This window comes from Pyxicephalus adspersus, chromosome 5 (genome assembly GCF_032062135.1).
Source record: "Pyxicephalus adspersus chromosome 5, UCB_Pads_2.0, whole genome shotgun sequence".
In the NCBI taxonomy this organism is placed as follows: domain Eukaryota; kingdom Metazoa; phylum Chordata; class Amphibia; order Anura; family Pyxicephalidae; genus Pyxicephalus; species Pyxicephalus adspersus.
In genome coordinates, this window is record NC_092862.1 from 76255451 (window position 1) to 76278150 (window position 22700).

Genomic DNA, 22700 nt, shown 5'->3' on the forward strand with positions numbered 1-22700 from the left:
CCACACCGGCTCCCCCCACAACAACCTCTGCCCAAGACATTGCCACCTACTTTTGGGATAAAATAGACAAAATCAGACATGATGTCTCTGCTTACAGGGCCACTCCAACCATATCCATCCCTTCCACCTTATCATTGGCCTCATCAAGTCATCATTGGCCTCCCTCAGCCCTGTTACTGTGGACAAAGTCTCTTCTCTCATATCCTCCTTTGGTTTACAGTACCATCTGTATGCTAATGACACTCAAATCTATCTGTCCACCCCTGACTTATCTCCTTCAGTCCTGGATAAGGTCTCATACTGCCTGTCAGCAATCCTATCATGGATGTCTGACCTGAAACTCAACCTGGATAAAACAGAACTCTTCGTCATCCCCCCCCCCCCCCCCCAAGTCCAATTCTCCCCCTGACATATTTCTAACTGTTAACAACACTGTTATTCGTCCCTCCTGTTATTCGGCACATTGTCTTGGTGTCACCTTTGACTCTGTCCTCTCATTTACCCCACATAGTCAGAACATTTCCAGGTCCTGTCACTTTCATCTACACAACATCTCCAAATCTGCCCCTACCTATCCCCAGAGACCACCAAACTCCTTATTATCTTATTATCTCTTGTCTGGACTACTATAACATCATCTTCTCTGGTATTCCACTAACCCGACTCTGTCCTCTACAATCTATTATGAACGGTACAGCAAGACACATCCATCCTTCCCACCACTCCTCTTTCGCTGCATCTCTTTGCAGATCTCTATACTGACTTCCATTTCACCTTAGAATCAAATTCAAGCTCCTGTGCTTTGCCTTTAAATTCCTCCACAGTTCTTGTCCCACTTACTTACACTCTCCGCTCCTCCAGTGACCTACTAATGACTTCCTCACTCATAACCTCATCACGCACACAGATACAAGACTTCTCTAGACCTGCCCCAACTCTCTGGAATGGTCTTCCTCGTCCTATTCGACTTGCTCCTACTTTCTGCTCATTTAAAAGAGCACTCAAAACCCATTTTTTCAAACTTGCCTACCCATCTTCTGTCTTTTGAAACCATCACTACTTCCCACCACTACATATCTCCCATCCTATTGTATGTGAAATTCCCCCACCTACTAGATTGTAAGGTTTTCGGGGCAGGGTCCTCTCCTCCTGTATCACTTTCTGTATTTGTCTGCCATTTGCAACCCTTATTTAATGTACAGCGCAGCGTAATATGTTGGCACTATAAAAATCCTGTTTATTAATAATAAAAATTATAATAAAAGGTAGAGTAAGAAAATTTTGAAAAATCAATATTGCTATAAATTTTGATGTTCTTTTAAGGACCTTGTTCTTTTCTTGCACAAGCAAAACTGCCTATTAGGGAACAAAATCTCAAAGTCACAAGTCAAAAGAGGTTGTTAATTCCTATCTCTCCTTCTTTTTCTGTGCCCAGACAGTTACAGTTTTGCTAGACACAAAAATATCAGTAAACAGTATGGGTTAAATCCGCAAAACCCACTATATGGTAAACATAATAACTTCTAGCAGCTTCTATTGAGTAGGCTTCAGTAATTTGAGTAAAAATCATTAATACCAAAAGCTTTATTTAACTTTGCAGACAATCCCTGTATCCCAGTTAAGTTCATAACTAGAAGTTAGGAACACCGTTCCAGAATTCTTGTTTTGCCTCCTATCTCTGGGTATGTAAGACCATAGCACTTTCCCTGCCTCACTATAATGCAATGTTTGTGTTCAGCAAATGGATGCCATGACAAGAATTTTGGACAGTCTGGCAGAAAACTGAGACAGGTGGGAGCTAGGAGCAGATATGCGAGCACTGCTTATATCCTTGCTTCCTCCTGTAAAGTTTTATGATATTAAAAATTACAGGTTTGACATAAAGTTTATATCCAGGCTTCCCCCTTACATCTATACACCCCCAACTAATAGTTGGCATAAAAATAAAAAGCATACCCATTTTTTTTACTTTACTACTTATTTTATTTGACATTTTATATGACACTTTGGGCTGATTTATTAAAGCTCTCCAAGGCTGGAGAGGATACACTTTCATCAGTGAAGCTGGGTGATGGATTTCTTCGAAGTCATGTGCGATTTGCCAAACTAACATCTTTACCTTACTGGTGTATATAAAATAAGTAGAAATCCTGCTACCTGGATTTCTGCCTATATGCTACCAATGAACAGTAAGACATCTGATTCCTCAGAACTGCCAAGAATAGCATAACACTCATCTTGGAAACCCATATTTCTGCATCAAATGCAATTCATGTAAATTAAATTCAGTATGGTATTCTATCAGAATGAAATACAGCAAATAAAGTGTCAGTAAATTTAATACCATTTATGTATATAATTCACAAAGTGTATAGGTTATTTGTGGAAAGCAGGTAAAAAATTATGGAAACACGAATAATGTAAATGTCATTTATTATAGCATACTGAAATGAGAGGAACAACAGTATCCAAACCAGATTGCATAGTATGTTCTTGTTCTTTAACCCCATTGTAGAAAAATATTGTGTTTCAAATAACTTTTTAGTTGAAAGTCTTCCTTTTTCTAGGCTAGGATGGAAGAAAAAAAACATGAATTTATAACGAAGCAGAAGTACATTTCAAACCGCATGCTTATACTTTGCATGGACAACTATTTGTCTATATATAGTATATTGTATATTACATGTCTCTACCTTGAGTTCAATAAAGTTCAGCAAGATTATTTTACTGAGCAATTGCCAATATTGCTGACCTGTTTTGCTAAAAATTATTGCTGCCTGCCTAAAATGCTCTCCCAAGGTGCAAAACTTTGAGCCATTTTCCAAAAAACATTATTCAGATCTGATGTTCTGACAACCTTATGTATTCAGTAACTGCATACTTCTTACAGGTCTGTGAAGCTAAAGGCGCTGAAGCACACCCAGCATTTTACATAAGGGCTCAGCGATGGCAGTCCCTTTTTTATAGTACAAGCTTTTTTATAATTGAGCATGTATTATTAAGTTTCTTGAGAAGCCACCCCATTTATTATTTTTCACTTTTTACAGTCCTAATAGAATATTGAAGTTGCATTTATATCCAAAAGTTTAACTTACCCCTGCCTTTGCATCTTAGTTTTCCAATACTGTGGTAAGCCATTTCCAGGGGGAAGTTATTGGTGTCCCCAAAATGCACAGCCTTAATTGGCAGTGCTGTCTTATCACGTAGGAAGCCATCATCTGTTCTCCAGACATTGTCATTGCTGTCACAGTTGCAGAGTTTATCAGGGAATGCACATGTACCTGAAGAACAAATTCAAGTGAGTGTTTAGTTAAGCAATGATGTTCAACCCAATGGCCTTGGAGCCACCCGTGTAATCCTTATCTAAACCCGATACTGCATTTAGCAGCCTTTTAGTAGGTTTGTTTATATGAATACTTCCTGCATTATATATTCATCATAATCCTCAAGTCCAGGAACTTACCTGATAAATATTTTTCATTTAATTTATAATTGTTATAAATTACATTGTTGTGATATTTGCACCCAATGCACTCATACAGACAAACCTAAATGGCTGGTGGCAGTTAAGATTTGCCTACTTTCTACCTCAGAAGAAAAAACACTTTCGTTTTTGTTTCTTTTTTTAAAGTTTGTCACAAAGTAAAGTTTGATATTATTTCATCAGCATATATTTTAGTGGTAATACCAGTGTTTATCATTTATAGTCAGTTTGAATAATTGTATTAATATATTTATTATAGATATTTATAGGTAACCCAGTGGATGGACTTTCGATGGTTTGGTAAATCAAGCTGAACTAAGGTACACATTTATGGATTTTTAAGTATAACTTTCAATATCTAACTTTTATATTAGCAGTATTGGTTTAATAAATAATAGTTCTTCATATTGTCTTTCCCAAAATAGTTTGCAGCGCATGCAGCCCATGGAAACAAAGCCTATAATACCATCTAATAATAATTGTAAATAGTTCATGTAATTTTTTTTTTATTTAATTGAACTTTATGTACTATGTAAATGCAATATTTGCAAAACTTAAATTGCTACACATTTTACCAGTTTTTCCACATGCACAACCACCAATTGTAGAATCTGCACCACCCCAGTAATTCATCTTCTTTCCATCCCAGGAATCCCACCAGCCCCATCCATTCTGAATGAATCGCACATGGCGACAGTCAAGCTAGAATAGAAAAGAAAAACATTACCAGTGACTGACAAATAGGCAGTACATAGTACTTAGTACATTGATAAATCAGAGAATACAGGTGGATCATTGTCTAACAAACTGTACTGTATGTGTAATATGTTGTATGCTCAAATGTTGGGACAATACGTTTCTTGGCAACTAGTGGTAACATGGCCATTTATGATTCCCACACTTCAAAAAACCTGTTTACCCACCACTCTTTTTCCAGTGAGGTCTCTCTATCCCAGGGGTGGGCAAACTTTTTAGCTCAGGGGCCACAATGGCTTCTAAAATTTGGCAGGGGGGTCGGGCCATGATCACATGGATGGAGCGCCGAGACGAGTGTCACTGAACGTGACGTCATGATAACATAACCCCGCCCACTCTCCCATCGCAGATCTGAGCCTGTGATGGGAGAGTGGGCGGTTGTTCCGCCCACTTCACCAAGCCCTGGTTTTATATTTATTGATGCTTTTGTTGAAAAAAATGACTGACTGAGACTTACAATTTCCATTGTAAAATAGTATAGCCCATTTATCTGTAGGCACTGTTTCAATATAGATCTTTTTGTCTGTTTGAATATGCTGAAAACAAGGTAAATAGGGTGCCCACATGTTTTCAAAAATTATTATATCCTACTCAAAGAAGCTAGGTATGGATAGGGAGACTATCATCTAAACACATTTCCAACATCATCCAAAGCTGACAACACATACACAGACCTATATATATATATAATGTGGCTGAAATGAATGTTACTTTTACACTGAATCTATGGACTAATAGTAACATAGTAATTAGTAGCATAACATATTTTAGCATAGTTTAACAGAGCTGGAAATAATAAAGTCTACAGATCTGTGTTGTTAAGAGATATTTTCATTTTCAGTTTATAGACAGACTACCATTTCCACTAAATATTGAACAAAACTTGAAGGCATGAAAAATCTTGTAGGATCTATTACTTTCATTCAAGAGAAAAATAAGAATTGAATGTATGACCTATTTTTGTTTTTTTATTGCACAGCTGTTTTTTCACAATTTTTTCACATTTTACAATGTAACATCCCATCTCAAGTCTTAATATACTGAGGCAAAATCAGGCTGTGAACTAGGGAACTTGGGTCAAGCACAGCGAGACAAAAAAGTTGTTCCACCAATTTATTATAACTTCTGAGACCTGTCTTATTTATTGAAATAAATGAAATGTAAAACACGTGAGGGTAAGGAAGATATGAAACATTATGAAACTGAAAACCTGACTTTATTAAATTTAAGTAATATGGGGTAGGAGACTTTTCCAGCTGATCTCAAGCTGATCGTACCCCAATTTGACTGCAATCTGGAATATTTATGTTTACATACAATGAATGCGGGTGTGACATTTGTAGTAGAGATGCAGTTGAAAATATTTAGACCAGCAACAAGATACTTCTGCTGATGCTTGCCATTTCTGGAGGTATGGTAAATAACTGTGAACATCACCTGCTTTTTACCTTTAAAGTGTGGCACCACTGCCACTGAAAGAGAAAATGTGGGAGAAATCAAAAATAATAATTCTTTTTACTTTGGAGGAAATTTCCTTTGTTTTACTGTTACTTCTGCGGCAGACCAGAGGTTTTATCTCTTCCCTACTCTAAATGTGAAAAAAAAATATGTACATGCACATACAATGTGTTAATGAGGCAAAGATAAAGTTGCCTACAAATGTCAGATGTTGGCCAGCCTTTCATACATACATAACATTTGCTTTAAAATTCTCTGCTGCATTTTGTACCTATGGGAGCAGAGCACTTATACCCTGTAAGCCAATATTCAATATTATCTAAATACACATTTGGAAGTGGAAAAACTTACAATTGTAAGTAGTGACTGTTATTAAAGCATCTATGCTCTTTCACTCTGCAATATCTGCGTAATAATTGTGTGAAAAAAAGTCACTGTAGCATCTGCATCATCAGGAACACAAATATATATTATACAATACATATCTGTACCATTTATGTAACAGCACATTTGCTTTTTTAGCATGTACTTAAATTTCTCAATAAAAACAGAGTGCTTACCCTAACAAATTGTTCACAGCTTTGTGACACTTTAGTAAGAGCATTTAGCTGAGCCAGATCTGCTGAGTATGTCACTTCTCTCTTGTAGCATCCTGGATCTTCACATGGGCTCACTGGTATACGCCTTTCACTGTTGTGGCCTATAACTGTAATACCTGTAACCAAAAAGTTGTACATTTTAATGCGACTATGAGAGAGTGGTAAATGGCAGACATGTATAAGGCAAAGAAAAAAAGAGTTGCATTCCAATTATTATTTATGCAGCCTGGCTGCAATACATTCAAAGATACTAAGGGTTTAATTGGACTTAATAGAGGTATCTAAAATATATCTATATCTTCCATATGAAGCTTTATTTTTTTAACTTTGGCTCGAAAAGAGAAGGAAAAAAAACATATTATTTGTTCGAGATCCACCTATTCATCCTGGGCACTGGGACAAGAAGTTATTGGAAGTCCAGAATTCTATATTTGTCAGTGGATCAGAAGGTGAAAAAAAGTCTTCCAGTGGAGACAACTGCTTGGCTACAATTGTCTACAATGAGATCTCCCCACTTTGGAGTGATTTCTACTGACTTTCTGTTGCATTCTGTTGTCCTTCCTTGGACTGGATGTGAAAGGTTTTAACTAAAACTAAAAAAACAGGTTTTTAGCTTTAGATATACTTTTATAAATTGTCATCTACTGTATACAAATAAATAAAGACGTTTTTAGCATTGTAGGTTTTTACTTTTTACATATAGAGAAAGAGCTCTGGGAATAAGAAAAAGCTTTTACATATGCTCCTCGCTTAATGACCAGGTTCTGTTAAGTGAATTCCTGGTCCAAAAGAAAGACCTGGTTGTTAAGTGAACTCTAGCTAAGAGAGGAGCATAGGAAAGACACGGTTTGCAGTGCTGCAAGCATGCAGGACGTGTAAGTGGCAAGCTCCCTGACAGTCTGTAGACCGGGGAATTGGAGGAGAAGGAAGAGTGAGGGAGCCCAGCAGGCTAAAGAGGAGATGCTGCCTGGATGTACGCTGTACTGTTTTGCCTGTCCTAAGTGCAGGAGGTTTGTAAAGTCGTAAAATGAAGTATACTTGTACTGTACTTTAAAAACAAATATTCATTAATTCATTTCATTTTTTAAATCAATTACAGGGACATTTATTACCACAGAAATGTGCATAATTCTGCAGCAAGGAAGGACCGGTAACTTCTGGCCTGGGGAAAAAACTTGCAAAATGTGCCGTGGTAAACACCCAAACATATCTTAAAGCAGATGTAAACCAAAAAAAAAAAAACATAGATGGGAAAAACAGTGCTGATCTAACCTCGCATGTGTGAGATCTGCATTTTTTTCCTCATTGAAGAAAAAGCTCCTTCTTTGTCTACCCTTTTATGTAAGGTAAACATTTTACTTTAGGTACGCTTTTATTAAAACTTGCTAGGGGGAAAATATAAGGGGGGAATTTTTCCACCCATTCTTTCTCTGTTTAGCGCATGTACTTAAAGCATGAAGACTTCTACTGCTGGGAAAAATAAATAACTTATTTTGATATTTACTTAATAAACCAACTTATGCTATCTATGAAAAAGGTCATTGCATGATTACCGGATTGTGATGACATGTCACAGAAGACCTCAAATTCAGGAAGTCCTTTGTCAACACCGTCTGGGTCAATTACATATTTCCCCGACTCAGTGATACCAGCTTCTTTAAGAGCAGCACATGACTCTAAGATTGGAGGTTCTGAAACTTTCAAAAACATGAAACATGTAAGACTTAGAGGCTCGTAAACATAAAAAATATGTTTCTGTTTATTTATTGTATATTTTGAGAGACAAACTTACCTACTCCCCAGCAGCGAAGCTTGCCTATACGGTAGAATGCCATTGATCTTGTTATATCCGTCCCCCCAAATCTAAGTTCCTTGATAGGCAAGGATAATTTATCTGTTATTTCTCCTTCATCTGTCCTCCACACATCATCATTTGCATCACAGTTGCATGATGTCATTTCAAAGTCACAATTACCTATCATAAATATGTACAAAAAACACAAACAAGTTTACAGCAGCTGCATTCAAAAGTGTATACAGGGGCAGTATTGCATAGCATATATACATAGCTCAATAAATGTGGACAGAAATCGTATGTTGTGAGGACGAAACATATAAAATGTGTCAGATGGCATTAACTCTAAGAATGTATTTGGAGAGAGAGCTATAAAAGCCTGCCTGTCTTTAGTTTTTTTTCATTATGTCCTCCCTGTGCAGATATGTTAATTGTATGATCGCATCTAATGGAAACCTATCCCTCCTTAATTCTCTCCATAAAGGGAAAAAAAACATAGTGAACCAGTTCATGCCAAGCAGATTAATGAGACTGTAAGCACCAGTTCCGGTGTCCAAAGAGAGTGGGGTGGAAGGGGTTTAGGGAGCTATGGGACAATAGCCCAAATCCTTTTGCAGGCTTACACCCTTGTCAAAATTGGGAAACCAGAATGTGATTCAACTCTATTCATCAATCAAAATACTGTCTAAATATACTTAACTATTGGTCATGATTTTGAACAAGAGGTATATTACCATTTTCTCCACATGCACACCTTCCACTGTCTGTTGGGGCTCCTCCCCAGGAATTAACAGGGTCCCCATCTCTGGAAACCCACCAGCCCCATGGTCCATCCAAAAATCTGATGTGCCGACAGTCAAGCTGTGAATTCAAAAAAGGAGATGACCTTTAGGAGCTTTTACTGTAAATGAAAATCCACATGAACTAATATTTAACATATATGTGGCATGATCCAATAAGGGGTGTATTTACCTATTATAGGTTGAAAAAGATGTTTTGAGAAAAACTAGAATAAAACCAAATAGCAAATATTCAGATAACACACCATGAAGTTTAATTCACCAAGCTGTAACACAGAGGTAAGCTTCCTCATTTTAGCTATGTGGGCTCAGATGATCCTGTCATTTTGTTTTTAAGGAAGCTATATCCTGGTGTGTTAGTTTAATGAATTGAGCATATGATGATGATCAGACCAATGGGTTAAGGTGTGCTAAAACATAAAGGATGAAGAAGTCCATTAAAATTATTATTGCCATAGATACTGGGCATTGGCAGATTGGGCATGTCTTTGAAAACATTGTAAAGAATGGGGAACACTGGGGACTTAGCGATACAAACCTGACAGAGTATCAAACTATCCACCACTAAAAAAAAATTTTGTCTGATTTTTGTTTTACCAGTATTTGCCTTTGTTATATGCTTAATCATTGTATTAAGTGTTAGAAATCAACTGTTTACAACAAATCCATAATGGTTTATCTGGCAAACCGCATTAAGTTTTTTTTTTTAAATTTGTCTTTTAACAAAAAGGTGAAAACAAGTACTTTCTTTAAAAAATACTTCTTTATCATACACAAATAATGTATTTTTGCTAAGGTTTATACCTAATTAAAAACGTTATTGGGAATCCTTTTGTTATACATACCACAGATCTTTTTTTAACATGCTGTTTTTTAACATTTAACATGCTTTCATACTGGAGGCTTATAAGCATGACATTCATACTTACTTTTACAAACTGCTCACAGCTCTCAGATAAACTAGTCAACATTTTCAGCTGAGCCAATGAGGCTGCTTTATATGTGATGGTTCTAGAGTAACATCCAGGCTCTCCACAAGGAATAACTCTCTCCTTACTTTCTGCATCATGTCCAACAATTGTTATTCCTGTATAATGCCACAGGTAAATACAGACTCATAATATACCTTGCAAGTATTATATTTAAGAAAAAAATCAAAGAAATATAACGTCAGACTTTTAATTCAGTATTACAGGTAAGTACTAGAGGAAACCTTCACATACCTTGTAAAGCTTTATGTGTATGTGTACATATTTAACCTACAATGTTACTACAGTGCAAACCATTTCTCTTTATACCCCCTATATTTGTTAGTTTGAATAAGGCTTTGCTTACTTTGAGACTGCAAAGTAGAGGACGCATTTGTAAATTACATGACAAGGGAAGCTCAGACTTTCTAGCCCATCCTACACCACCACCATCAGAACCTCCGCCTCCCCCCGACCCCCACCTGCTTACCAACCACTCCCCCAGACACCAATCTTGGATTTAAATTGGCTGGCAAGCAGCTGTTTATTAAAACACCAATAAATAAATGAACCATTCAAGTAATTAACAAATATCCAATAATAAATAAATGACAAATAAATAAATACCTTTACACTTTTGATATGCAAGCATACATTAACATAACATAACACTCCATTATTATTATTATTTAACCGGGATTATATAACCTAAACATATTTTATTGAAAATAAACTATTTAACCAACAACCTAATTCCTCCCTTTTATTAATACCTAACCATAACAACAATATCCATAATATTATGGCAAAATCCACACCCAACAGGACTTCAATTCTTTCAACATCTCCACCTTGGTCCCTAGCAACCCAGCACTGCTTCAGGAGCCATAATCATCCGTTCACCATAAAGGTGGCGACCCCACCGAGGAGGATCCCCCCTGCCAAATTCCACCATGTTAGCACTGCAGGTCGTGCCGGCGCCGCTGCTCCTAATCGCAGGCACGGGCGCCGGGCCCTATCTTTCAGGTAACCCCACTACCTGTGTTCCATGCCTGTGTTTCCTTCATGCTGAGACTTGCTCTGGTGTTTGAGCTGGCGTGGGTGTGTCTCTCCTAATCTATGAGGTAACACATACATTCCCTCTGTTTTCTACAGCCTATGGCTGGTTTCCTGCAGGTATTTAAAGGCACCTCCTACTACAGGAAGTTGCCTGAGCAATCTCTGGTTTACCTTGTGTAAATCTCAGTGCTAAGGTGTTTTCTCTGCTTTGCTTTGCTGTGTACCGGACCTTGCTTACGTTTTTGGACTTTGCCTGTTTGCTGCCTGACCCTGACCTCGGATTACGTTTTTGGACTTTGCCTGATTGGCGCCTGACCCTGACCTTGGATCTTTGTTTCTGGACTTCTTGGCCACGCAAGCCCCTCGGTGCTTGCACCGGGTTTCCTGACTCCTCTGGTCAGCTGCCACTGGCCTGGGGATTGCTCTGGAGTGGCACCTGGCAGCTACCCCGCAGCCCAAGCCTATCCTCACCATCAGAGGCTCTAGTGAAGACCTGGTAGCGGCTTAGTCACGCCCCTCTGGAGTATACCCAGTCAGTGGCACAGTGGGTTCACACCCGCTTGCATAACACACCACTTTACCAATGCACTAGATCCTTGCCTTCCAAGACCCCAACCGCTAAACTTTCAAATTATAAATATAACTATAAAAGTGGTGGGTGGGTGGGAAACTTTTTCTTTCAAAAGAGGGCCTCTCACTTCCATCCAGCCCCTTTTAACTTATCCTATTCCTAATCCCCTCCTACCCCATGCTCCACACTAGCACAGCCCCCTCTAGCCTTACTACATTTTATTACCCCTTAACACCCCTGAGCTAGGCCTCCCACCCCCCGTCATGTAGGCCCTGTGCCTAAATTCTTACGGCTATGGGCCTCTCTTCACTGTGTCCTGTAATAAGGTGGAACATTTGTGTATACCAGTAAAAACAAATAAAAAGGGACTTTTAAAGAGGCATGTTTTTTTTGCCTCATTATCAAATTATTTTTGACAAAACAGACATTGCATGGTATCTCCTATTAAGGACAACAATATTACAAATTTAGTAAAGAAAATAAGTTTTGCTATAGCTCTTTTTTGGATACCCAAGCTTAGAATTGCAATTTGGCAAAGACATCTAAAGGCTCCAGTAAGGTTTCTGGGTTTGTTTAAGAAAATGTAGGATACCCTTGCTAGGATACTAAGTCACTAAACTTGTAGTACCATAAATGTGGACTTGTTTGACTTATCAAGGTTTTATTTCCAATTTAGCAGTGGCCAGACTGTCTAGCTATAAAAAAAATTGAACAACTAACCCTCCCTTCTTTCTCAACTTTATTGTTACTGAAACAAGAAGTATTTAGGATGGGAAAGATGGGAAGATATATTTTGTGACAGTTAAAATATTGGATTGTCCCAAAACTTTCCTGGTAAAAAATGTGGTGACATGTCGATGAACATCTTGAGGAGCTTGTAAACCCCTTCCCTGCTTGTTCCAGCTGTATAGCAGCAGGTATAGTAATATATAGGTTTACCTGTTAGGGAGTCAGACTTCATATCACACTCTACATAAAAGTGTTTCTCTCCTTGATCCACTCCGTCTGGGTCTATTATATATACTCCAGATTCCTTCACACCAACATTCTTCAAAGCAGCGCAAGACTCATACACTACAATAAAATAAATAATTACATGGACAAAATTTAATTATAATCCATGTCAAATGTAAATGAGATTTGATGCTTTTAATACCCTTCTTTTATATTCTTTTAATTTAAAATACGATATTATGAAACATATATGAAATGCACACAATTATGACAATTACCAGTATGCACATACTCCTAAAATTACCCTGTTCATAAACTGGCACACATTTGCTAGTTACAAATTTAACACATTCAGCTAGCTATACCATTATTTTACATCACTGCAAGCGAATACACATAGAAAAAAAATAATGGGCACAGTGAACTAAGGGATTAAAACACAACTTTAACATTAAGTAGGTAGTAAAAAGAACACATATCATAACCTATGTATTGACCTTATGATTTTACCTTGGCATATAACACCTGCCTTCTCTGTTGTATCACATACACCAGAATTTTCCAGATTGCAGTTTTCCAGGACTGCCTCATTACCACTGCAGTTAACATAGGAAATCGCCCATGAAACTGTGTCTTCTCCAATAATCCTGGCAAATGATAAATAATAAGTAAGGTCAGTTTATAATAGAGAGAAAGGTACTTTGCTTAACTGCTTCAGTTCCTGCCAAAGCAAAAATATTATTATGTCTACAAACAAATCCTTGTAAAACTACAACCCATATTCATCCTTATAGTGTCAACCAGGTAAGTTTGGTTTGATTTTATGCAATTTTTTAATGTTGTTATCTAATTAGGGCCAAATTTATATCTTGTAGTGCGATTGAGGTTGGTGTGTGCAATACAAAAAAATAGTTACTAATAAAATAAAGGTGTTAAAAAAAGAATTTGCTACTACAAAACAAACAAGTAAAAGCAGAAATGTAAATGGTAAAGGGCAATTGTTAAGGGCAAAACATTTTCTTTTCATCTCTCTGGTCCTCAACCTGCAGCACTAGGAGCCCTTGCAATTAGTAATTTGTTTATTCCTTACCTAGGTGCTTACTTAGGCTAGTAAAGCAAAAGTTGTAGTAGTTGGCAGGGTTTAGTTCTATCGTGCTATTTTACTTTTTTTCTGGACTGTCCTTTTTTTCTTTTTCTTTTTTATCCTTTCATAAATCTTTTTTTTGGACGGAGGGTTGTAAAGAGTAGAAATATAGAAGCATAGGTTTGTAAAAGGGCTATAGTAGAAGTGATCTCATGCAGTGTACACGTATATGTTTTTAATGTACATATTTATCTTTTATACTAATAAACAGAAGCCTTTTATGGTTTTGCTAAATTATGCATATATCCCACAGTTTTAAATCCTGCTCTGTATGGTTTTGCGCTAGCAGTTTAACAACTTAAGCAGGGGAGCAGCAGGTGTTTTTTTAAAGTCTCCGGTGCATTCAGGAGCTATGCAGGTTACTAAGGAGTTGTCCAGAAAAAGGATTACTTAGGTCACAGACTTTATGTAATATTACCATCTTCTGTGGAAAGCCTATTTAGCAATATTTTTACAACATTATTAAAGAAGCCTTGTTGTAGAATGTATTGCTAATAAATAGCCTTGGCATCTATGCTTAATTCTGATTCTGAATCTAATATTGATTGATCATTAACTTTTTTCTATAGCACAAATGATAAAATCTTATACTCAAGTTACTTGCACGTTTACAAAATAATTTTTTTTTTTAATATTGTAATTCTTGTTGCATTTCATTTGCTTCATAACTTCCCCAAGTATGAAAACAAAATCCCAATAAGCAATTTGTAAAGGGGTTTGAACATATCAGTTATGTCAGATTACAGCTTGTCTAGCAATGGTGTTTTTTATCAAAAATAAAAATACAATTCACAAAAAGCAAGTTATTTGGTATACCCATATTTCCAATATGTAATAAATTTTATAGATATACCCCATTGCTGTTGAAGTTGTAATGGTTTTGTTTATTTAAATCTACACCAACACAGATAATGCAACTCATAACTGGACAAATTGATAAATTTTAAATACACTGGTCTAATCCAGGCCAAAATAATTTATAATCAGATTTATTAATTTATGCCCTTTACACTGAGGAATTAAAGCCTGTTGTCTCTGGAGGGTATCTGAGGTAGGCTGCAAAATCACTACTCAGAATGTCTGACATCTGTAAAAAGTATGCAGGGAACTGGACACTGGCATGACAGGTAAAACTCTGAAGGAGTTCCTTATTTTTGTACAGTGCACAGCCTATTTACAGTCTCTCCAACTGTTAGCTGATAACTGACACAGCTGTAATGGACGGGTGTCTTGGACTGGAATGATAGTTAGGAAATGTGATTTCAAAGCAGGTGTGGGTTACCTAAGGTTGGGTATGATTGACATTAATGTCACATAATTCAAACATGGCAAAAATAATAAAGTTTAAAAATACCTGGTAGCTATTGCAGGGCCATAGAAGCCAAGCTGGCGGCACACTACTTGGGCATCCTTGTTACTCCAATGCTTGGGACATATGTTTCCACGAAATCCCTGGTAGTCAACTTCAACTATACCTTCCATAGAATTTTTACCTCCAACCAGGTAAATACCTTTTAAAATGTTTAAGACAAAACACATTGATATCGAGTATTGATCAACATTTTAAAAAGAAGAAATCTTTTTTTAAAAATATATGCAGTCTACCCAGTATAAACAATAGTTTCGGTAGAGAATTACCTAACAGAGTTTTTTAGATTAATAGGATATATTTTACCTTGAACATAATATAAACTCAGTACATAGCTGTTGCCATATTCAATTCTTAGGTAACAAAATGTTAGGATCTGGATCCAAACCCAAGGTAGCTTTTTTGTCTTGCGGTAGCTCTTCCTGCTACCTGAAGTGAGAGATAGCTTAAAGCCTGATCTCATGATGAACCTTTCATGATACCCAGTGTTGATATAAACTTTGAACTTCCTTCTCCTACCCTTGACTTCCTATTTAAGCCATGCCTTGCACTAACTGTTTGCCAGATGTTTGTGCTCCTGCCAGTATCTCTCCTTTGCTATTGCTGCTGTTGCATCTCATCCACTCCTACCAATACTTATGTACTGACTTTTGGCTGCCGAATTACCAATGACTCTTCATTGCTCTCTGCCTCCAACCTAATATACCTGGATACCAACTTAGGTTTGATCCCTGACTACAACTCTGTTTCACTCCTGCTGCGTTATTACTACCAGTGCACTGAATCCAGTTTATCAATGTGGACTTGCCTGTTGCTGCAGCTATGGGACTCCAAGCTTGTTCCCAGATTGTGAAGGGGTCTGGGGGCAGAGGCTTCTGACATTTACCTGGATCTCTGTTACAAGATTATGTTTGGGCTAGACATGGGTGCACTCATTAGACTATTGCTTCGTTTAGGATTGCTATATATCAAACTTGATTTGTCCTATATACAATTATTATGATATTATATATATATAACCTTTAAAACACCAGGTAATATAGTTATCAAAGTACAGCCAATTTACTCATGAGGCAGCAAAATTATGGACTATAATTGGAATAATGGACAGCATTATGGACTAATGGCTTGATGTAAAAAAGATATTAGTAAACCACAGTAAACAATAACAAATAATCCTTAATTCAGATTGAGGTAAACCTATGAAGATGATATCTGAAGATGACATGACTTACTGTAGGTAATATATACTTTCAGACTTTAGAAAACAGTTTAATTTAAGATCACATATAATTTTATATTTATTTGCTTTCCACGTTAGGTTTTATTGGACAATGACTTCAACATTACCAGTGGTGGATTGGATGGTGCTGAATCTTAATAAAAACCCATCCAGTTCTACAGAAGAATCAGACCTCATTGTCACTGTCACCACATTGGAGACTGATCGCACTTGAGGGGGATGTTGGGAGCCACAAAACCTGGTTAAATAGGAAAACAATTATTGTTATTATGTATTTATAATACACAATAATGGACTCAGAACATCCAGTACTTGTTTGCTGCACTTTTCCAATGGAAACAGCATTATGCCGTATATTTGCTGTTTAGTTGTTTAGGCCAGCTTGATTCCTGTTTATCAGATGGCTTTTAAAATCCCTAGAAACGTGCCCTAGACCTTCCAGTCTTCATGTTTAGACATTTTTGCATTCACCTTTATTCCAGGTTTAGGTAATCTCTCAGATTCTCCTATGAGAGTCTATTTTCTCAAGTCTTGGAGAGCTTTAAAAGATCAGGTCAAAGGTATACTAATCTCATTGGCTGCCTCAGGTATCACATAATTGAAAAGTATGATTCGTAAGAATTAGACAAAGGTGGCCAAAATGTATATTGTCTTAAAAACCATATGACTCCATTGCAGATTTAAAAAGCTGCAGCACTAAGAAAACTAGTAAGTTATTACTTTCCTAACCATTCCTTTATTCACTAGGTACAATAACTATTTTACAGAAATTATTTATGAGCTTTACTAATAAATTTATGCTGTTGACCAATTTATTAGATTCCATAAAACATAAGTTTTATCAATCTTAATATAATAAAAGAAAATAATGAATATTACAATAATAATAAAGTAAATTATTATATAATAATAAAATAATAATGGCAAAGCAAAATAATGATTACATAAATACTAATATGTTACCTGCCCAGCACATGGTTATCACTCTCCTTTCCATCGTACACAAGTACATAATCATATTCACATTTCCTATGGGCTTCAATAACAAGTGACAAAAACTCCAGAATAATATTATGGCCAAGTGGAGCTTCTATGACCCATGTACAATTCATATCTTTTTCATAGGACTGTGGAAATCCTGGACTGTGGAACTGCCCAGATATTCCTCTCAATAGGCCCCCACACACACCTGAAACAAAATATGTTGATTTAACAAACGACAAAAAATGTTTTTCTTTTGGTCAAAAGTATTGATCATAGGATTAAATAAATAATAAAATTAGTAGATAAGAAAAAAAGAGAGTGCGAAGACCAGAAGAATGTTGGTACGTTGACTGTTACTGTACTGTACAGAGTAGTCAGTAAATTTCTCCTTACATTGGAGGTCAGTAGAGAGGGGCTCTTTTACATTTCTGGTTAGTGTAATGTCCCTTTACGTTCATAGGGGTGAGGTTCCCCTTTACATTAGTGGTCAGTTTACTGCTCCCTTACATTAGCAATCAGGTAAAAGCTCTCATTGATGATCAAGTTTGAAATGCCTACATACCATTGGTGATTAGTTCTCCCTTACTTTGGTGGTCAGAGGATACGTTCTACTTTACACTGGTGGTCAGTGTAGTATCCCCTTACATCAGTTGTTCGTGGTGAAGTACCCCCTTACATCAGTGGTCAATGTCCTTACATTAATAGTCAGGAAAATACCCTTTTTATTGATGGTCAACAGTAAAGTGCCTAAATCACTGGTAACCAGTATAGTACCCACTTATGCTGGCTGTCAGTGATGAAGTGCTCTCAAACACTGGTGGGCAGCTTAGTGCCCCCTAACAATACGTGAAAGTGCTGAAGTGCCTTCTTACAGCAAAGGTCATTGTAGTGCACCTTACATTTAGGTGGGTAATGAAATGTCTCCTTACATTGGTGGTCAGTGTAGTGCTCCCTTACTTTGATAGTCAGTGGGGAAGTGCCCCCTAACATTATTGGTAAGTATATGGTATACAGAATATCAGGGGAGGTGTATAAATGTATTGTACAGCCAAAACACCACCGGCCAGTATATTTAATAGAAAACTAAGATCAAAAACATGGGGCTCCTCAGACTGGGTAAAGAACGTTTTGGAACTAACTGCAGTAACCATTATTTTACCAAAAGATTGGTTCATAAGCATTGGTCTATACTTAGGTAAAAAGGTAAAATCACCTAAAATTAAAAACAAAATGGCAGACTTTATTATTCCCATTGTCTATAAATCTCCATCATATCCAATTAGTAACATAGTTAGAGAATATCTGACACAGGGAATTGATCATATTAATGTTTTTGCCTTTGGTAGAGGATTTTTTTTCTCTTTGACCAAAATATGCAACCATTACAAAATTCCATAATTATTACATAGTTCTTAAATGTCTATTTCTAACTATGAAGACCATCCTGGAGAATAAGGCCTAATAGTCTATCTAATACACATATTTTGGTAAATATATTTTTACTCCCCATTCAAAATCTTACTGTATACTGCCATGTTAAGAATACTGACACCTACTATTAATGGTATTAAGTATTTCTTGATCATTAGATGGAAATGATGAAATAAATGAAAAATACTTTTGCTCACCTATGTGTCTGTCTGTCACAGTCATCTTAGATTCTGGGTTACTGGTTCCTTTCATTTGTGAAGAAGGATTGAAAATTAAACCTGTTGTTGTATATGTCTGTATTGTTGAAGATATTAAAGTATCAGATGTCGTCCCAGGACTTTGGTTATATGTTATTGTTGATGGTTCAGTGGCTAAAAGTTGTACATCTTCTGTGGATACCTGAGCTGCAACTCCTTCGTTTGTGGTTGTGTTAATTAGATTTGATGTTAAATGCCTGCTGGAAGAATCATTTCTTTTATTTTCACTCAGGTGAACTGGATTTTCACTGGGTTGAATAGTAAATGCCTCATTTTGCTTGTACGCCGTTTCTACTTGGTTCGCGTTATCTGCTGTCTGATAAAGATTAGTTGGAATTTCAATATTCATGTATGACTTCTTAGTGCTTGATACGCCAATCAAGTCAGTGTTTTGTTTAACATTCCTTGCTGGTTGAATTGAACTGGTGAGAAAATTGTGAAAGTTTTTGTCAACTGTTTTACTATTTCCTTGTTTACCTAGGGACAGGGGTGTCAAAGGCGTACTTTGTGAATTTGCTGTTATGAGGAAATCCTGTTCATAGACTGTCTCAGAAAACATATTGGATTGCATATTTGGAGTATTTGGAGAATTCTGCAAACCATTCTCTGCTGTTGTGTGTTCCTGAGATGTAAATTCAACAGATACGTTTGTCATATCTAGGTCAGTTTTAGTTGTGAGGTTACTGGTTAAACTGGTTTTTGGTACATTTGTTATGTTTGCTTGAATTTCTATTTGTGACATAACTGTTGGTTCCGAAACAATGGTGCTTGCTGACTCAAATACCTTACTAATAAATTCAGGCCTGTAGGCAGATGTAGGTAGGGATTGTGAAGGCAGAGCATCAATTTGTTTGGTTCCAAAGGTCTGAGAGACTTGTACGTTTTCATTTATTCCTGTACTCACACTGTCATGCAAATTAGGAAACAATTCTAAAGGTTTTGCTCTTATTATGTTAGTAGTGGCCTTGGGTCTTAGAGTGCTTACTGTGTATGATCTGTTCGTAGAAATTATTTTTGATGCATTATGTATAAATGAATCTTTCTCGGACACTGGCACATTCTTGTAATTGATGTTTTGATAATCTTTATCTTTCTGTGCAGCATTAGTAAGTTTTACCATTCTACTCTCAGTCATATTTTCTTGACTTCTCCGGATTTCATTAAAAGAAGTAAAATTTTCAGGGGGAAGATAATGTTCAGAAGTTGATGAGTTTAAAGAATGTCCTGATGGATCCAAAGTAAAACCTGATTTACTAATATTATGTACAGTGGTAGGAGATGGGTTACTTGTTTGCAATGCTTGTGTTCCAAAGGGCAACCCAAAATATATCCGGTCATAATGTGAACAGTCATCATCCTCTTTGTAGCAAAACACATCCCACTTTTCATTTAGATTTTGTCTAATGCCATAAGATATTAGTCCTGTCTTGTTAAACCCGCAGTTCCAGCGACTGTTTATTCTTGGGTATGCCACTTCTGCCAATGTGATCCAGCCAGCTCGGCATTCTTCAAGCCCAGACTTCTGTGCTTGCAATAACTGATCTCTTGTTGCTAATTTTCCACCAAAATCCTGTAAACATGCACGTTGAGCCTCAGTGTATGTTAGCTGGTATCTCATGTGACGATCATAATGGAATACACCCTCCCTACGGCCTGGAAAACAAGCATGTCATTATAGAGTGCTAGGCATCACATTCCTCTTCTTATCATCCTAAAAATGTGCTTGCAAGTATTCTTAGTAATACTTACAAATTACACAGCACACGTTGTCTAGCTCTAAAAAGGAAGGTTTATTTCTTAAGATTATCATATATCATGAAGAAGCTAATAATCAGTCACCCTGTATCAAAAACTACACTATTTATTTACTTTTAGAGAGCCTGTATTGTTCTCTGTTGAGAGAACTAAAATATATACTGCTCATATCTCTCCTAATAGAAATTGGCAAGATTTTTTATATGCTGTTTCACTATTGAAGAAGGTGTGTGCTACTGAGGGGACTGCAAAAGTATAGACAGGGCGGTTGTAAGCAACCAATATCAAGGGGCCCCTATATTGTCAATGAATGTTCACCCAATATTATCTAAATTGATTTGTCTCTGCAAGGAAAATCTAGTTTCTGTGTGGATTTTTAGAAAATCTCTAGTGGTTGAGAGCTGGGATTACATCAAAACTCCACAGAAACAATGCAGGAAATGTGATCATTGCAGTATGTGTTGACGTGGAAATTACCCATAAAATATATTACCATTTGCAAAAAACTAAATTTAACATAATGCTATGTTGAAGGGAATGTATCACATTTCACCAATCACAGACTTTCAATAGAAATTTTGTTTTGGAAGAGCAAATGGAGAATTCTGCAAATAGAGATCTCCACCTAAAGTTCCAGTGTGCCAGTACAGCAATTTGGAATAACCCATGTTTTATATATCTATATTAGATAGATAATGCTGAGCGTAGGCTACATTAGTACCACTGTCAAAAACCATTCATCAGAAGCTTATTTTGTATAATGTTTTATAAAAATAACAGAGAAAAGTATTTCACTAACATAATATTTTATTCGGTCTAAATGCAAACTATACAACACTAGTTATGAGTCATTAAATCTAGCATTCAGTAAAACATTTCCTTTACATTCCAATTAATGTTTTAGTGAATGTATGATTTACTGTTTTATAAATAGAATGCTTAATAGCTCTGCTTATATGTTTTTAAAGTGAAACAAGCTCTACAGACTTTAAGGAACACAGAGAACCTTACAATAAACATAAAACATTGTTTGGGTGGCTTTCCTTTCTAAAATTATACCTAAAGCATTCACAATTGTGAACTTACGATTCAAGTAGTGCTTGCACAGTGGGAAGCAGAAGCCTGTAGAGAGGAGCGCAACTTGAAGTACACAGACTAACAACAGCTCCATCATACACAATTTCCACGAATGTTACTATGGACTTGCTTTTCACAGCAAAAGGACCCTTAAAGGAAAAGGAAAGGAAGGAAATGCACCATCCTGGAGTAGGAGATGGATTGGGAAACTAAACAGGAGCAAGATTGTTTAAAAAAAAGGCTTCCTTGAAGGAAGTTACAATTTACATTATCTATGTAATGCAAGTTTATTTATGTGCTTACATTGGAGCCTGCCTATTGGATTTAAAAGAGAGGAAAGTGTTGTAATAAACATTAGGAATACCTTAGACAGCTAAATGCATTGATTAAATTCTGGTGCAAAAGGGAAGGGTTTGGGTTCATAGAGCACTGAGCTGACTTTTCATTGGGGTACAACCTGTATGCCAGAAATGGTTTGCACCTAAATGAAAGGGGGTCTGCTGTGCTAGGGGAAAGATTTAGGGGAATGATGGAGGGATATTTAAACTAGGACAGAGGGGGGTGGGACAGTTAAATAAGGTGGCAGAAAGGTTAGTCAGGGGTCAGACACTAGTGGAGGGTGGATTGGGGATAGTTGGGGGGAGGATTATGGATAAATGTATAGAGCTTCCTATGTTACAAACAAACATTGGATTGTGCAGTACTATTTGTACTGAAACACAAAACGATTTGGCAAACAATGCTAATAAATGCAGCAATGCTTTAAAGAGCCTGTTCACCAATGCTAGAAGTCTAGCAAACAAGATAGGGGAGTTGGAAGCCTTAATGAGTGAGGAGGATTATGACTTAGTTAGCATTGCTGAATTCTGGCTTTCTTCTTCGCATGATTGGGCTGTCAATATTCCTGGTTATACTCTCTTTTGTAAAGACAAAGTCATACGAAAGGGTGGTGTTGTCTGCCTGTGTGTGAGAAGTGATCTAAAAGTGAATGTGAAA

The 22700-nt window shown here is 36.7% G+C and overlaps 1 protein-coding gene across 1 annotated transcript; it reads right to left on the bottom strand.

The window, feature by feature from the left end:
* Positions 1–1959: 1959 nt before the first annotated feature.
* LOC140331141 (uncharacterized) lies at positions 1960–21841 on the bottom strand. The gene is made up of 15 exons (XM_072411894.1): positions 21714–21841; positions 18813–20525; positions 17164–17389; positions 16308–16438; positions 14943–15099; positions 12955–13091; positions 12430–12564; positions 9822–9979; positions 8827–8953; positions 8090–8272; positions 7851–7994; positions 6259–6413; positions 4060–4186; positions 3096–3281; positions 1960–2568 (listed from the first exon to the last, which is right to left on the bottom strand). Exons 1-15 carry the CDS (start codon positions 21799–21801, stop codon positions 2564–2566), a joined length of 3672 nt encoding a protein of 1223 aa, XP_072267995.1. The 5' UTR covers positions 21802–21841; the 3' UTR covers positions 1960–2563.
* Between the last annotated feature and the right edge of the window lie 859 nt (positions 21842–22700).